At 54.4% G+C, this 17,936-nt stretch overlaps 1 protein-coding gene across 7 annotated transcripts in view; it reads left to right on the forward strand.

The window, feature by feature from the left end:
- Positions 1-1,445: 1,445 nt before the first annotated feature.
- Positions 1,446-17,936, forward strand: part of FGFR1 (fibroblast growth factor receptor 1) — a 44,301-nt gene continuing 27,810 nt past the window's right edge. For 6 of the 7 annotated variants that reach the window (XM_027769145.1, XM_014585071.2, XM_027769146.1 and 3 more), the window contains exon 1: positions 2,548-2,705. In XM_027769145.1, coding sequence (XP_027624946.1) covers positions 2,615-2,705 — 91 coding nt within the window. In that variant the 5' untranslated portion in view covers positions 2,548-2,614. Of the gene's footprint in view, positions 1,464-2,547; positions 2,706-17,936 lie in introns of those variants that run through there. The other variant, XM_006170638.3, reaches the window with a different exon arrangement.

Consider the following 17,936-nt stretch of genomic DNA (forward strand, 5'->3'; position numbering starts at 1 on the left):
GGCGTGCACCCACTCCCCTCCCGTGCCAGGAGCTGGTGCAGAAGGCCAGATTTTCTTTTTCTTTTTTTTGTTTTAGAGACGGGGCTCATCTGTTGGCTTTGAATTTACAATCCTTGGGCCTCAGCATCCCAAGGAGCTGGGACCACGGACATGGGCCCCTGCACCAGCCTGGGTTCTCTTAACATCCTTGTTGTACAGATGTGAACCTTGAGGCCCAGGAGGGATGGAGAGAGACTTTTACACCTCTTTTGGGAATGAGCCCTAGGGAAAATGCCAGACTAGTCTGACATGGAGCTAAAGGAGGCAGTCTGCAGCCAGCCAGTTCCTGTGTGGGGTGGCAGGCTCTTCTGGAGGCCGCCTGGCCGCTGCCTTTGAAGCCGAGCCGTATCATCTCCAGATAGCACCACCTTCCTGCTGGACACTCAGCCTCATTCTGCGCTCTGGCGGTGACCGTGGGACTTCGGTTTTCTTCGTCGAAAGCTCTTCCTGGGTAACAAGCCTGCATCAGTTAGGAGTATCTTTGGATGTTGTGGGTTTAGGGACATCCTGGGGCCAACACAGCTCCTATTTCAGACCCAGGATGTCACCCTGCCCCATATCCTAGATGGCCCATCTGCGATCTGCTTCCAGGGGTCCTCGGTCATGGGAATTGTGATCGAGGGTCTCATTTCCGTTTACCCTGGATTTACCTTTCTTTACCTGGGTGCGGTTGTAGTTGGCCTGGGGTGCCCTCTGGGGGCGATGAGCTTGATCCGTGGAGCCAGGTTTGCTCACCCTCCTGTGTAAGCTCCCCCAGCCTCCGGCCTCTGAGGCCAGGCTGCGAGAGGCCTGGTCCTGCTACTTACCAGCTGTGCGCCCTGGGGTCATGGGCTTCATTCAGCTCTTGTAGTCTGTTTCGCCATCGCTTGCTTGCAGGGGAATAATCATTCCTGTCTGCCATAAGCTTCTAGGGAGGAATAAATGAGCTCCTATAATTACGGATCAATTGTGCCCTGGACTAGCCAAGGGCTAGGACTGACAGCCAAGCGCAGGGACTTGCATGCATGAGACACCCCCCCCCCCCCCGCCGAGATTCCAGGTGCTGAACCTCCCCGGGCCTTGTGCTTGGCACCTCGTAGGATTCAGGAAATACCGTGTCTAGCATAGCTCTTTGAATTCCTTTCCTAAATGTGAAAAATGCAGAAGAAATGTTTTTCTTTGGATTCGAAGTTAAACAACTTTAGTGATCCTTCGGGTGGGGGGGCCAGTGTTGGCACCGGTGCATTCCCACTGGCCAGCACATGTGGACAAAGCCAAGAATTCGGGGGGTTTCTGCCAGTCAGGACTGACTCACCCGAGCCCCGCCTGGCCGCTTCCGGGGCAGCGGATTCTCTGAATAACTCCCGTGGCTCCCTGGAGCATTTAGGATGGGAGCCACCTGGAAGACAGAACTGTCCCCGTGTCGCCCCCGCAGTGTCCAGGAAGTAAGTGCTCAGTGGTGATCTGCCCTTAGGACCCCACGGAGCTGTTTTCAGTTTTGCATCTCCAGGCCAGAGAAGTGAAGGCTGCCCCCATGTGCGTTTGTCTGGGGCGAGTCAGCCCCAGCAAGAGCGGAAACCCCACTTAAAACTCGTTTCTGTCTGACATCAGCTGTCACCTTTTGGTGGGGGGGCGGGGGCTGCCCCTCTAGATCACACTTTGGGGCTCTGTGAGGAGCGGGTGAGGGCTGTGTTCTTCCTGAGGGGCTGGTAGAACGAGAGACCCCGTGGTTTGCAGCTTTACTTATCTTTAACTTGCTATAGGGAGCGTGTGCTCACGGTGGGAGCAGGGGATGAGAAAGCACCCCCAGAGGAGATGCCCATGCCGCTATCCCTTCTCCATCTTTCCCTCCTTTTGGGATGTTGGAGGCAACCTACACGCACCCAGCACGCTCCTCAGGCCACCGGGTGTAGGACTCGAACCAGGCTGTCAGCCCCGTGGGATCTAACCGCCGTGCCACCATGCCATCACCTGGCCCGATTGTAGCTTTAGAGGCAGAAATAACCTTGGGGGCGATTTTTCAGCTTCATCACCGATGGGTCCTGGGGGTTCACTGACTAGTTGGGTCAGCGCTCAGTTCCCGTCTCCCAGACCTGGGCCTGTCCCACGGTCTTGGTCACCCTTGGGCCCTCACTCAGAGGACGGCTGGCCCCGGGCGAGCGCGGGCCCAGCGGGCAGCGTGGGCCCCATCCTCATCTCCGGCGACCACCTCACTCGGGACGTCTCTGCCCCGGGAACGGCTTGGCTTTTGGCCACGTAGATGCAGCCGTGCTGTCCCCTCCCTGTCGCCACACTCTGGAGCCTCCTACCTGGAGAGTCACAGGGCAACGTCCCAGCCACGTGGGCGCGATTAAGGATTCCTCACGTAATCACCGGCTGCCTCCAGTCGGCCCTAGGGAGGGCACAGCCTCATCTTCGGCTTCAGGAGTGCGGGCTCGCCTCACGCCCCGTCTGTGACCGGGTGACAGCCTTCTCCCTGCCCCCGTTCCCGCCCAGTCACCCCTAACTTACCGGCTTTCTCTTCCCCAGGGTCGCTCTCCAGGCGGAGTCCCCATGGAGGCGCGGAGGCCCGCCGTCCTCTAACTGCACAGCTGGGATGTGGAGCTGGAAGTGCCTCCTCTTCTGGGCTGTGCTGGTCACGGCCACACTGTGCACCGCCAGGCCGGCCCCCACCTCGCCCGAGCAAGGTAGGCCAGGCCGGGTCCGCCGCACTCGGGCCTCGGAGACCGGTGGCAGGAGGGGGTGACGTGGTCAGCTGCGAGGCTCCCTCTGTAGGAGCCACTCCAAGGTCTGGGCTGGTCCGGGCCTGGTTCCGACATAACCAGCTTTGTCCGAGGTTGGGGTCTTGAGGGGTGACATCCATTTGCCAGGGGCGACACGGGCAGGAGGAATTTGCGCTTTTCTCCTCCTGTGGAAAAACACTTGATTAGAACCTCGGACCCGGAGGCGATGTTCAGACCGGGGTCCTGCGTGCGGGAGGGAGTGAGTGACCTCGGAGCATAGGTTGGGGCCTGAGTCAGGCTGCAGGGGACATTGTGGGATGTGAGCGCTCGATAAAGACCTGGCTTCTAGGGGATGACTCCAAGGGCACCTCCCTCCCGTGGCCGTGTCTCCCGGCCTGTGTGGGCCTGCCGAGCGCTTCGCCCTGGACAAGTGTGTTGGAGGGTCTTCGAAAGGCTGGGAGAGGAAGTTGACGGGGTCTGGAGGCTGCAGGGCGTGAGCCCAGAGAGGTGGTCACAGCAGGGAGGACTTGCTGCCTTGCTCATGGGGTTTGCTTGAGTTGTGAAAATACCCCAGGGAGGTGACAGCTACGGCACCTCTGGTGGCTTTCAAAGGACTTTGAGACCAGCAAGGGGGCACTCTGGTGGCTTTCAAGGGACTCTGAGACTAACATTGGGGCACGTTGCTGCGAAGGTAGTGCGGCTCGTGACTCCGCGGGTCGTGCACAGGGAGGGTTGGCGGGCAGCGGGCGGGAGGCTCAGGTGGTGGCTCGAAGAGGCTGTATTTAAGGACCGGTGGTCTCTGCTGCTGATGGGTGACAGGTGAGGACATTGTCCACTGGTGCTGGGGACAGAGCAGGGAAGGCTGCTGAGACCTTGTAGAGGCTGGAGTCCGCACATCCGCGATCGTTTAGTAACAGCCGAAGTGCCCCAAACCCAGGGAAGAGAAGGGACTGCAGCTTGGCCATCCCTCTTGGGGCCATCCCTCCTGGGGGCATGATGATGTCTTTTTTTTTTTTTTTTTTTTTTTAAGAATTTTTTTTAACTTTATTTATTTATTTTAATTTGACCAGAGAGGGACAGAGCGACAGAGAGAGAGGAAGTGAGAAAGCAAGCTACCAGGTCCAGGACTCGAACCACTGTCGGCCATGTGGGAGGTCAGCACCCTTAACCACCACGCCACCTGCTGGCCCCGTGATTTCTTTCCCTCTCTCTGTCTCTCTGGTGATCACACAGACCCTATGGCAGAAACCTAAAAAACATCAATAAAGATCTGAGCCAGAAGGACCCCAGAGACCCAAAGCTGGAGAGACTGTCTCTGCCCACAGGGAGTTTCCCGTCAGGCAGGGACGAAAGAGGTACAGAGGTGGATAGGTGCGAGGCTGATGGTCCTAAACTCTGCAGCGGGTCAGAGCAAGGTGGTGGGAATATGGGAAGGCAGGAACAGAGCAGCCCCACGGGCCCAGGGCCAGGCAGAGGTTTGAACAGGCAGCCAGGATTTCTCGTGGGACAGCACGAGCGAGGCACAGCAGCGTGGAGCGCAGGCTTACAGAGAGTGGTTTGCCCAGCGATAGGTTAGTCGTGGGAAGGAGCACCTGGAAAATGGGATGGCGTTAGCATATGGAAGGCTTAATGCCCTAAGGAGGCCATACTTAAAATGGGTAGATGATGGAAAACTTAAACATTTTGATCAGGAAACGACGTAACCCATCTGTTAGAAAATTAATTTGGTAACTGAATTTGGAAGGATGGGACGGAGGGAGGAAGGAGGCAGGCCCAGGAGTTGCATTAGTATTTCCTGCCTTGACAAAGTACAGAAACACAGAAGCCTTGGTGTGCGCGTCCGTGAAGTGGGTACAGTAGTGGAGGGTTAAGTGAGGTAGCCCGGGTGAGCCACTCCGTGCACAGTGAGAGGCGAGCTCCTGCCTCCTTCCTCCTAGCCGAGGAAGCGAGGCTGTAGAGGCAGGAAGGACCGCAGGCTGGGAGCTGTGTCCGTGGTGTGGTAGGCCGGGTGGCAGCTCTGGGTGCTGAGAGACAGAGACGGAGCATGACGAGAGGGCAGGGAGTGAGTCGGGGCAGGTCTGTGTGGAGCAGGGACCACGAGACCAGGCCCAGTGTGGACGAGGAGGGCGTCCAGAGGAAGGAGGGCGTGCCTGAAGTTTGAGAAGGAGGCCTGCAATGGGCCCCGAGATTCTTTGTTCTGTCCTCTTTTTTCTGACTTTCTCTAACAAGCCCTCGACAGCCCAAGATAGGACAGGAACAGTTTGGATCTCGGGCCTGGGTACCGCTTCACAGGGAAGGGCCCAAGGGTCTGAGTTTAGGAAACTTTGGGGTGGTGGTCCTAGAAGCTGCTGGCTGTGAACCCCGCCTGGGAGAGGGAGCAGAGGCAGTTTTGGAGGGGGGGCAGGCCCGTTAGGCTGTACGGAGGTGAGGACTGGAGTTAGCCGCCTTTTTAAAAATCAATTTGGGGACCAGCAGATGGCATAGTGGTTACATCGCTTGACTCCTACATAGTCAACCATGGTTCAAGTCCCGAGAGGAGAATGGAGGAGAAGGGATTGCAGCATGGCCATCCCCCCGGGGGGGTGATTTCTCACTTTCTGTCTCTCTGTCTCTCCAGCAGGCGCACATGCCCTATAGCAAAAATCTCTCTGGAAGAAAAATAAATAAAATAAATGGACTTAATTGAGGTGGGTTTGCGTACACTAAACACACCGATGTTAGGTGTACGCACCCCGTTTTACTCACTCTGTAAACCCCCCCGGCCCCTTGCAGTCAATCCCCTCCGGCACCGCCGACCTCCTTTCTGTCGCCCTAGAATGTACCCGAAGGGAGTGAGTGGGCCCAGTCCCCTGTGAGGAGACACCTGCATCTGGATCATTAACGTTCTGACCACATCTAATGAAGTGCTGCGAGGCCCAGATTCAGTTCCCAGGCCAACCTGAAGGTGCAACCGCACATGCCTGTGACCCTCGGGAGGCAGGGACAGGAGGTCACAGCTCAGTGAACCCTGTCAAAAATACGTCTCTCTCGGGAACAGCAGTTAGTGTAATGGCTATGTCGCTGGACTCCCATGTAGTTGACTGTGGTTCAAGTCCTGGACCCGGTGGCTTGACCGAGAAGAGAATGGAGGAGAAGGGATTGCCATGTGGCCATCCCCCCTGGGGGTTGATTTCTCGCTCTCTGTCTCTTCTATCTCCATCTTTCTGGCGAGCACATGCGCCCTATAGCAAAAACTTCAAAAAAATGTCTCTCTCTCTCCTTTTTATTCTCTCTCTTCCTCTCTGTCATTAGAAAACAAAGAACTAGACCAGCTGGTGACCTGGTTAAGGCAGTTGGGCCCCACATGACTGACTGTGCAGTTCGAGTCCCAGACCCGGCAGCGTATGCACTGTGTGTGTGCGTGTGTGCCCAGAATCCCACAAGGGAGATGGAGAAGGGGCCGCGGTGTGACCATGCCCCACAGGAGGTGCTTTCTCACTTTCTCTCTCTCTCCTGCCAGCTCACGTGCCCTCTGGCAAAATTTTTTTAAAAAAGAAAGACTTTTGTGAACGTTTGTGTACGAGTCTTTGTGTGGCCCAGGTCCCCCCCACCCCGAATGCATGAGGGTTCAGTTGGCTCCGCTCGTCTGTCGGCTCTTGGGAAAGCCCCTCTCTGCGCCGCTTTACAAACTGCGTGATGATAAACGGTGCGCTTCGTAACCCTCGAATGAGTGTCTGCAGCGCTCTCAGAACGCTGCCTGGCCTAGTCCACGAGCAATAGCTGGCCACCGTTGGCCCGCTGTCCTGGGACCCCAGGGAGACCGCCCACGGCCCGAGGCCCCCATGGCCTCCTGGGCAGCCTAGGGCTGCTCCGGGCCCAGCAGTGGGCAGCGCCGGGCTGGGGGCCTGTGCCAGCTCTGGTGCGGTAGGTGGGCCCTGGGTGAGCAGGCGCGCTGGCGTAGCTGACCTCGGGGGCTCCGTGGGGGGACACTGCCACGGCCTCAGAGAACGGCCCTGATGGCAGCAGGGGCTCTGCCGTGCTTCCGAGTAGTCTTGGCTCTGCTGATGGTTAGATCATGATGCTTCGTGGTCCTCACAGACCCGCGTCGTGTGGAAGGTCTGCCTGGAAGGTGAGAGCAAACCCCAAACCTGAGAGGTTCCCAACAGAGACGCTTTGCTGTGCGCGTGTGTGTTAGTGAGTGTGAGAGGGGGGTGTGTGTTAGTGACTGTGAGAGAGGGGGTGTTAGTGTGAGACGGTGTTTTGTGTGTGTGTTAGTGCGTGTGAGAGATGGTGTGTGTGTGTTAGTGAGTGTGAGACGGTGTGTGTTAGTGAGTGAGAGCGTGTGTGTTAGTGAGAGATGGTGTTTTGTGTGTGTGTTAGTGAGTGAGAGACGGTGTGTGTTAGTGAGTGTGAGAGCGTGTGTTAGTGAGAGTGTGTGAGGGAGTGTATGTGTTAGTGAGTGTGAGAGGATGTATTAGTGTGAGAGGGTGTGTGTGTGTGTGTTAGTGTGAGAGGGTGTGTGTGTTAGTGAGTGTGTGTTAGTGTGAGTGTGTTAGTGAGTGTGAAGGCATGTGTGTGTTAGTGAGTGTGAGAGATGGTGTGTGTTAGTGTGAGATACTATTAGTGAGTGTGAGAGCCGGTGTGTGTTACTGAGTGTGAGAGACGGTGTTGTGTGTTGGTGAGTGTGAGAGACACTGTGTGTGTGTTAGTGTAAGAGATGGTGTGTGTGTTAGTGAGTGTAAGAGATGGTGCATGTTAGTGAGTGTGAGACAGTGTGTGTGTTAGTGTGAGAGACGGTGTGTGTGTTAGTGAGTGTGAGAGACAGTGTGTGTCAGTGTGAGAGACAGGGTGTGTGTTAGTGAGTGTGAGAGGCTGAGTGAGACGGAGTGTGTTTTAGTGAGTGAGACGGAGTGTGTGTTAGTGAGTGTGAGGTGGAGTGTGTGTTAGTGAGTGAGGCAGTGTGTGTTGGTGTGAGAGACGGGGTGTGTGTGTTAGTGAGTGTGAGAGACGGTGTGTTAGTGTGAGAGACAGTGTGAGTGTGAGAGACGGAGTGTGTGTTAGTGAGTGTGAGACAGTGTGTGTTAGTGAGTGTGAGATGGTGTGTGTTAGTGTGAGAGACGGGGTGTGTGTGTGAGTGAGTGTGAGAGACGGTGTGTTAGTGTGAGAGACAGTGTGAGTGTGAGAGACGGAGTGTGTGTTAGTGAGTGTGAGACAGTGTGTGTTAGTGAGTGTGAGATGGTGTGTGTTAGTGTGAGAGACGGGGTGTGTGTGTGAGTGAGTGTGAGAGACGGTGTGTTAGTGTGAGAGACAGTGTGAGTGTGAGAGACGGAGTGTGTGTTAGTGAGTGTGAGAGACAGTGTGTGTCAGTGTGAGAGACAGGGTGTGTGTTAGTGAGTGTGAGAGACTGAGTGTGAGACGGAGTGTGTGTTAGTGAGTGTGAGATGGTGTGTGTTAGTGTGAGAGACGGGGTGTGTGTGTTAGTGAGTGTGAGACGGTATGTGTTAGTGTGAGAGACGGAGTGTGTGTTGGTGAGTGTGAGAGACGGAGTGTGTGTTAGTGAGTGTGAGAGATGGGCTGTGTGTGTCCGCGACCCCTCCGCCGGCTGCACACGAGACAGCGGTCTGTAAGTGCTCCTGGGGGACCTGCGGAGCCTGGAGTTTCTGGCCGGCCTCGGATTTAATAAGGCTTCCAGGAAAACCAGGCCCGGCCCTCCCTCCCTCCTCCCCTTCTCTAGGTGGGGACCTGCTAGCTTGTTCAGGCCTGGGGGCCTCCCAGAGGGAGGGGAGGGAGTCTGGTGGACAGACCGGAGCTTGTCGTGGGCCCAGGGTAGAGCGCCCCTTTCAGAAAGATAAGCACCAACTCGAGTGTGAATCTTCCAGAACTGCTTCCAAGGCCACTTCTGGCCGCTGGGAATGTGGGGGTTCTTGCCGCTCTTCTGCAGGAACTTGGGTTAACCGCCCAGGCCCTGCGGTTCAGGGAAGACAGGGGCAGACTTGCAGTGCCCAGTCCTCCCCGCTCTGAGACCTGGAGCCAGCAGTGTTTCCTGGCAGGGCTTTCAGCTCCTCCCACCCACCCGGTGGAAGGCGTCTGCTGGGGTCTGGGCCTGTGAAGCGCGAGCTTGCACTTAGTGAGAACGCGTTGCACTTAGTGAGAACACGTTGCACTTAGTGAGAACGCGTTGCACTTAGTGAGAACGCGCTGCACTTAGTGAGAACACGCTGCTCGTTTCCATTTCTGGCCATGAGCCCCTGGAAGCCCTGTGCCACACGCAGGGCCAGACCCTGCCAGCCTCGGGGTGCAGGGGCTGGGGGCCCCACTAGGTCCTAGAGGGTTTCCCACATCAGACGTGCTGTAACCCTGCTGGCTGCAGCCAATGGGGTGACCTGAGGACTCCTGGCCACCTGGGACTCAGGCAGGACCACCCCCCACCCCATCCCCACGCCCACCCCGGCCATCTCCAACACAGTTTCTTCCTGTGAAAAGAGCCCGTTTGCTTCTGATTCCCACTGATGGTGAGAGGAATTTCTTCCCCCTCTGCCAGCAGGCGAGTGGAGTTACATGGAGCAGAAGGTGACGTTGCAAGGCCGGCATGAGAACTGGGTGGGGGGCCTGGGGCCTGGGGCCGGGGCACCTGCAGGGTGCTGGTGCTGGGTGGGCCTTACAGGGCTTCCCCAGTCCCCAGGAAGGGAGGCTCAGCCTCCCACCAGCCGGGGCGGGCGGGGTGGTGGGGGCAGGGAGGCCCGCCCCTGGGCGAGTGAGGGAATGTGCGGCCGCTCACGTGTGAGCCGGCCTGGGCTGGGGCTGGGCTGGGCCGGCAGCAGAGCCCTCCGAGGCTGTGTTCTTGGCTCTGCGTCTGCATCGCTCCACCATTAGCGTCACTGATTTTCCACTCTGGCTTTGCCAGCACAGCCCGCTCCGAAGTCAGGGAGGAGGAATTTCTCAGGGAAGAACAAATGGTTGTCCGAGGCTCGGCGTCGTGGGGGAAGGGCTGGAGCCCAGACCTAGAGTCTGGCCTGGTTCTGTCACAGCTCCTGGGACTAGCTGGGGTCTGGGCAGGCAGGAACTGCAGGGCAGTCGGCAGCCCCCCTGGAGCCTGTGACCCCGGCTGGGCCAGCAGGACGGGGCCTGGCCCAGGGTTCCCTCCTGGTCTGGCGGAAGCAGCCAGTGAGGGCTGTGTTGAACGGCACTGGACGGCCTTGAGAGAAGGGGGTTCCGGGGAGTCTTCATCCAGAGGACGTCCTGCACCTTATTGCTTGGGTCCCACCACCTTTGCCTCCACCCTCCCTGAAGCCTGGACGGGAGCCAGTCAGCAGGGACGCTGCCCCAGCCTTCTGCTCATTCTGCAGAGGGGGCCATTCTCAGGCTGACCCCACACTCTGGCCCCTGCCCTCCCTGTGCTCTGAAGGACCTGGGGCCACACACACCCCTCAATGCCACCCCTCAGGAGAAGCCTGCAGGAGCCTGGGATTTGCGCGGAGCTGGCTGCGGTGGCTAAGGAGTGGGGACAGTTGCACATACACCCGCGCCCCGCTTCTCCCCCTAGGTGCCCGTACAGCCCCAGGAGAGTCTACCCACAGAGCTCCCCTCTCTGTTTCTTGGCTCACACGACCCTGACTTCCCGTTGCCAGCCAAGGTGCTCACATTCGGACCTTGCAAACAGGAATGCTAGGCTGAAGGGTCTGTCCAGCTCTCCAGGCGCTGAGCAAGAAACTTCCACCCCCATCCCCCAGTGGAGCTTGAAACCCGATGCTTTTTCCTCATCCCTGAGTGTGGCCAGGCCTAGCCTCCTGGGATAAGCCTCTTGGGATGGGCGGTGGAAGGAGGTGAACCCAGGGCCACCCTGGAGTGGAGGGAGTGTGTTTCCCAGTAGGCACATTGAGCCAAAGTGGGCGAGAGGGTCAAGGGGTTCAGCAAAGAGTGGACTCGGTGGTTTAGAGCCGGGTCAGGGAAAGCGCCCAGAGAGCATCAGCCCTGACCTTTGCAGTCTTCGGTCAGAGAAGAACATTGCTCAGACCAGCCTCTGAAACCAGCCTCTGGCTACTGGGCCATTCATTCGGTCTCTTGCTTTCTCCTTGAAAATAACATACACTGCAAGCAGAACCATGGCTGGTCTGGGCCTGGCTGGATCCGGCCTCCCTGTCCCTCTTCCCTTCGTGCATGGTGCAGCTTGGGTTTAGTGAGTGTAGTTAAGGACTGCCTCCCTCTTGAAGCCTTCCAGTCTCCAAATTAGCCATCCTTGTTTGTCTTTTCCTTTAACTTCCAACCTAGCACTTTACTCCGCCTTTTGTTTTATGGCGTTTGTAATAAACGGCCGTCTACTCCACAGTGGCAGAGCTCTGTGCAGTCAGTAACATACCCTTCCCCGTCTCCTGAAACTCCATGTTGCCGTGTGTTCCGAGTTTATCACAGGAAATTTAGATACAGACCCATGAAAAGGAAAAGAAAAACTCTCTAGTTCCGTCATCCCAGAACAATCGCTGGAAACCGTGATTATTTTAATAGTCACAGATCATTCATCTGTTCTTTTAGACGTTTTTCCTTGCATTTATATAAAGCTGAGCTTTCGGAAATGGGATTGTATACATCGGTTTGTAGCTTGCATCTGTATCTACGGCCGTGCAGAGGTTTTTATCGTGCTTATTCATGAATACATGGTCCGGGTATACGGAGTTTATTTCTTCACCCAGCCTTCTGATGTTGGGCATTTAGGGTATTGCTATAGTTCGGGCTGCAGCAAACATACATGTGCTGATAGAACGTGTCCATGAATCCGAGGCCGGCTTCATTTCTAAGCACTGGATTGCATCATTACACGGCACTCTACCACGCTGCCCACTAGGAAGGTTGTACCAGGAAAAGTCTTTTTCTTTAATAAATATTTTATTTAACTTTATTTATTTACTTATTTTAATTTGACCCGAGAGGGACGGAATGAGAGAGAGAGAGAGAGAGGGAAACCAAGAAAGCAAGCCACCAGGTCTCAGACTTGAACCGTGGTTGGCCATGTAGGAGTCCAGCGCCCTTAACCACCACACTACCTGCCGGCCCCGTAAAAGTCATTTTAAGTCATAAATACTATTACTGCATCTTCGCAGTCTTGGTGCTTTACATTCTTACGCCTTCACGGTGACCCCATGGACCTCGGCTTTATTCCCGTAACCACGTGAGTAAGGTTCAGGGTGTTGAGGAGGTTGTCTAAGGCTGTCTCTGGCACAGGATGGAACTAGGATTCGAACCCAAGCAGCCCTGGCCGCAGTATTTTTGTGCTGCCGTCTTAACCCAGACGGTCTCCCTGTCGGGTACAGGCAGAGCAACTAGACACTTAAACGTGGCTGGCTCAGTGTCCTCTGTCTCAGACTCTGCCACACCTCCCCGTGCAGGGTGGTCTCCGTGGGGGTGACAGAGGAAGAGCCACGCAGCTGCCTCGGCCATTTCTCCTGTGACGGTCTCTCTCTCCTGTCCCGTGAGGTTCTGCCGCGGCCGCAGGTCTGGGAGCTGCCCTTGAAGAAAGTGGTTCCCTAACCCTCGAGTAATCAGTAGAGCCAAGCCCCCCCACTGATGTTGCCAGAGACGGCCTCAGGTCGGGGGGCTAAGGTTGGAGGTCGCCAGTGGAGTAGCGAGTCCACCTCCGTAGTCCCCTCTGTGGGTCACGCTCAGTCTAGAACGCAGCGGTGTGTCCTGAACACGGAACCGCTGCCTTGCTTCCGAAGTGGTCGTTCTCCAGAAGTGCCTGATGGTGGAGACAGACGTGGAGGACGTTTCAGAGGGGCAGAGGCACTGGCATCTGGGCAAAGAAGAAATGCAAAAAAGAGGGCCTTCTGAAAGTTGGTTTACGTTAGCGTTTATATCGCCACGTGCCACGCAGTGCCGACTCAGCCAGCCACTGGTTGTGCCTGCGAGGTGGTCCCAGGAGGTTCTGGGCGGCTCTGCCACGCACGGCCGTCCAGGTTTGCGGAAGTGCGCCCTGTGATGTGGGGTGAGATCACCTCCCGAGGGGTTTCTCAGAAGATTCCTGTCGTTATGACACATGACTGTACTTAACAAATTAAGGCTTTAAGCAGAAACCTATATTACGAAGTCGTCGGGCTAGTCACAGAATAATCACAGGATTTAGCCATGCGTACGTAATCTGGGGTGTACTATCTGGCCGTCCGGAACAGAACACGGTGGATTGAAAGTTGTCAGTACAGGGTTGGCTTCCAGTTCTGTCCCAGCCTGTTGTTCTTTATCTAGTTATTTATTTATTTATTTTTAAATTTGACCAGAGAGGCACAGGTGAGAGAGTGGGAGAGTAAGAAAGCAGGCCACCAGGTCCAGGACTTGAACCATGGTCAGCCATGTGAGAGTTTAGCATTTTTAACCACCATGCCACCTGCTGGTCCCCCTCCCAGCCTATCTGTTACTTTGTCAGAAAAACATCGGAAGTCTTGGGCCCTGGAATTTGGAACCAGGACAAATGCCTTGTACGCCCACCCTCGCCGTGGCTTAGATCCAGCCCTGCCCTGTATTCCATAAACATAAGCAAATATAGTCCCCAACTTACTTGGAGTTTTCCAACTGTGTAACAGTGCGAAAGTGCTTCTTATTACGCAGAAACCATACTTTGTACCCACACAGCCGTTCTGTTTTTCACTCCCTGTGCAGTACACAGTGACACAAAATATCCAGCACTTAGTTACTAATAAATCTACTTTGCTTTAGATAATTTTGCCGTCTGTGGACTAACCTGTGTTCCAAGCACATTTAAAGTCGCTGTGGTAAGCGCTGATATTCCATAGGCTAAGTGTAGTAAGTACACTTTCGACTTGGGGTATTTCCAAGTTCCAAGGGGTTGCATAACCCCATTGTTAAGTCGAGGAGCATCTGCCGATGACTCATTTTAGAAGTGCTGTGGAGAGGTCAGATAAAAGAAGGACGTAAAGCCCAGCTTGCGAGGACAGCTGAAACCGCAGGGGATGTCCTCCTCTTCCCTAAAGTGAAGGGACAGGATGTCCTCCTCTTCCCCAAAGTGAAGGGACAAACTGACCACCGCTTGTAGGCAACAGCTTAAAAAATAAAACTTTCTCAAAAGAAATAAACGCACAGGTAAGTAATAATCTTTTGGGTTGTCAGGACAGTCGAGACGCATCTTTGCATAGAAAAATGGAACACTACATCATAACTTTCCCGAAAAACTGGTACTTAAAGGAGGCCAGTAGGTGGCATGGTGGTGAAGCCACTGGATTCCCACATGGCCAACCATGGTTTGAGTCCCGGACCTGGCAGCTTGAAAATCAAGCCATGTGCGTGCCGCGTAGGTGCGTGCCGGGGGAAGAATAGAGGAGAAGGGATTGAGGCGAGCCCATCCCCGCAGGGGGTGATTGCGCACTTTCCCTGTTTCTGTCTTTCTTAGGTGGGCGCATGCCCTCTGTGGCAAAAACCTAAAAAAGAGGTTACGGGTGACAGGTGGCGTGGTGGTTAAGGGCACTGGATTCCTACATGGCTGACTGTAGTTCGAGTCCTGTACTTGGCAGCTTGCTTTCTCACTCCCTTCCCCCCCTCACTGTGTCCCTCTCTGGTCAAATTACAATATAAATAAATAAAGTTAAAGAAAATAATTCTTTTTTAAAAGATGCTTAAGTTTTCTAGCTTTAAAAATGGAAAGCTAGAACAAAACCCTTTTCAATAGAAAAGCAAGAAAAGCAGGTGAGAAGCAATACTGTCCCGATCAAGTTCCTGTTCCTGTCATCTACGGCAGGGGTCCTCACCTGGGGGCGGGTGGAAACCCATGGCCTTGCTCTGCTCCCACCTAGGGCCCCCGGGTGCGGGTGCTTCTTACAAGTCCCCAGGAGAGACTGGTGGCCCCAGTGTGAGGACCACACTTGGAGAACCTCAGGTATCAGTCATCACCCAGAAGTCTTCAAGGCAGCTGGAAGGTTATCATTTCCATTTCACAGGGAAGGCAAAAGTAGCTTGCTCCAGTTAAACAGCTAGTAGATGGGACCAGCAGTTAGCGTAATGGCTATGTCGCTGGACTCCCATGTAGCCGACTGCGGCTCGAGTCCCAGACCCTGCAGCTTAAACTCACGCCGGGCGCGAGTGCATGTGTGCCCAAGATCCCGAGAGGAGAATGGAGGAAAAGGGATTGCGGCGGGGCCATCCTCCCTGGGGGGTGATTTCTCGCTTTCTGTCTCTGTCTCTCTCTGTCTGTCTGGCGAGTGCACGTGCCCTATAGCAAAAACCTCTCCAATAAATAAATAAATAATAAATTTTTTAAAAAAGCAAACAGCTAGTAGATAGAGCCACGACCATTCCTGCAGCTCCAAGCTGGGCTGGGAGGGGTGAGGAGGATGGGATCCAGGAGGACAGACGGGTGGGGGTGGGGAAGGTGCCTAGACCAGTCAGTTTACCCCGAGGGCGGGGGAGGGGAAGGGCGGGAATAGGGAAGCCCTGGCGCCGGCCTGGGAAGGCGGGTTCCCGGAAGGAATGCCCATTGCCCGGTACCGGTACTGAGCTGCACATTGAAATGCTGATCTGTTCTCTGGCTGATTGGGAGAGCCCTTGGCCTTCAGAAATCCTGTTGCTTTGTTGTCTGACTTCAGAGTTTACTTTTGGAATCAAAGTTTATTTTCCTTAGGTTTTAGGAATTAGCTTTTGAACCTTAGAAGAGTCAGGCTCATTTGCTCACTGCTGGTTTTCTCCCTTTGCCATGCAAAACTCTCATTGTCGTTTTTGAGCAATCAAAACTATATGAGTGCCTGGGAACCAGCAGTTAGCGTAATGGCTATGTCGCTGGACTCCCACGTAGTCGACCGCGGTTCGTGTCCCGGACCCGGTGGCTTAAAACTCAGGCCGGGCGCGTGTGCGTGCGTGCCCAAGATCCCGAGAGGAGAATGGAGGAGAAGGGATTGCGGCGTGACCATCCCCCCTGGGGGGTGATTTCTCGCTTTCTGTCTCTATGTCTCTCTCTGTCTGTCTGGCGAGCGCACGCGCCCTACAGTGAAAATCTCTCCCAAAAAAAAAAAAAAAACTATATGAGTGCCTGAAGTGGCATTTTGTAGTGCTTACCCCCTTCATCACAAAATGCCAAATGCATTTTTTAAACGTGTGTCTCTCTCTTCCCCTCCTCCCCACAAGGCATGTGCCCTAAGGCAAAAAAAAAAAAAAAAAAAACACAACTCTTTTAAAAAAAAAGGGGGGGAAGGAAGAAAGAAAAAAACGGAGTCCTGAACTCAATAGCTTAAAAATCACCCTGAGCGTGTGTGCTCAGAAATCCTGAAAGGAGGGGACCAGCAGATGGCATGATGGTTACGTTGCTGGATTCCCGTGTTCCATGTTGTTGGCTGCAGTTTGAGTCCCAGACCCGGCAACTCAAAATTCACGCAGGGCACATGTACATGTGTGCCCAAAATCCCAAGAGGAGAATGGAGACCATGGCCATACCCCCAGGGAGTCATTTCTCGCTTTCTGTCTCTCTCTGTGTCTCCTAAAAACGCATTCCCCTATAGCAAAAATCTCTTAAATAAAAAAGAAACAAAGAAATCCCGAAAGGAGAAATGGAGAAGAGATTATGGCATGCCCAGTCTTCCCTGAGAAGTCCTTTTTTTTACTGTCCCTCTCTCCATCTCTCTCTGGCAAATTCACACACCCTATAGCAAATTTATAACAGCAACAAGAAAAGTATTTGCCTAGATAGTCTTATGAGACAGTAAGTATGGGGTCGTCAGAAAAGTCGTGACATATGTTTCTGTTTTTCTGTAAAATGGGTCACGGCTTTTCCAGCAAGCCGGTATATCTTGAGGGTCATAAAAGGGACAGTCTGGGCATCCATGGGAACCCCAGTAGTTAGGGGTGGGGCCAGTCACGCCTTTCTGCTGCATGCAGCCAGCATTACTCCCCCTCCCTCCCTTTGGCTCTTGAGTTTGGGGCTAAACGGGGATTTGGGTTGTTTGTTTTGGCCAGAGGGAGAAAGAAAGCACCCCTACAGTGTGGCGTGGTCACATTGCAGTCCCTCATTTCCCCACTGGCCACCCCGGCAGGATTTGGGGCAGTGCACGCGCCCTCGGTGTGTTTTTCTTTTTTAGAGAGAGAGGTTTTTGCGTTAGGGTGCATGCGCTCGCCAGAGAAACTGAAAAGCAAGAGATCATCCCCCAGAGAAGATGGCCACGCCGCAATCCCTTCTCCTCCGTTCTCCTCTCGGGATTTTGGGGACGTCCGCACATGCACCCGGCATGAGTGTTAAGCCGCCAGGTCCGGGACGCGAACCTCAGTCGACTACATGGGAGTTCCCCAACACAACCATGATGCCATTTGCTAGTCCCACTCGGTGTGTTTTTCAGCCTGCCACCACTGGAACTTGAATCAGGGCCGGCCATGTGGGATCTGACTCCTAATGCGGCATTAGAAGCTGTCCCAGCCGAGGCGCGCTGGGTTTTACCAAGGCCTCCAGCCAGCACACAGTTCCCGTTGCTGCCTGCAAGGTGGCATTGCTGAGACTGCCAGGCTGCACAGGAGCCTGTGTGTAGCTACTGGACTTTAGCCTCAATCTTCCTCCTGCTGTCTTCCTACAGCCAAGCCTTCTAGGATAGAAAATAAAAATCCCATTAAAATCATGTTCTTTTAGTTCCTGAAACATCAAGCACTCAGTGCTCAATTTCCATGCACTGTGTGTGAAAGAGGGAAAGATGGAAGGAGGAGTGGGTGGGCGGGATACAAACAGCAGGTTCTGGGAGCTCACTGCCCTGGAAAATTGTAGGGCACACCAGTGGTCCCCGATCTTTATTAATATTATTATTATTATTGTTATTATTATTATTATTATTATTTCATCAAAGAAAGACAGACAGACCCTCCACAGGGCATGGTAATACCGTTAGACCCTCTCTCTTGTCCTGCAGCCCACCAGGGTCTTGGGCACACCCAGAATGTTTCAGGCCAGCCAGGCCAGGGACTCAGAATCTGAGTGCCCCTATGGATTGCTCCACAAGATGACTGGACCCAGATTTTTTATTTCATGGGACAGTAAAATATCCCCCTCCCCTGTTTTTTAATTGTGAAGAACATTTTAAATAAACTACCACTGCCACGATTGCATTCAAATAAACATAACCGAGTTGGCCTCTGTGGCCGGTTCAGTTCCATGGTAGTAAGGTGGTTTTCACTGTGGGCACCTGTCACCTCCTCACTTCTAGAACTTTCAACAACCCCCCCCTGCCCACTCTTGACCTATTAAACACC

Source organism: Tupaia chinensis, unplaced genomic scaffold (genome assembly GCF_000334495.1).
Source record: "Tupaia chinensis unplaced genomic scaffold, TupChi_1.0 Scaffold148801_1, whole genome shotgun sequence".
Classification (NCBI taxonomy): Eukaryota; Metazoa; Chordata; class Mammalia; order Scandentia; family Tupaiidae; genus Tupaia; species Tupaia belangeri.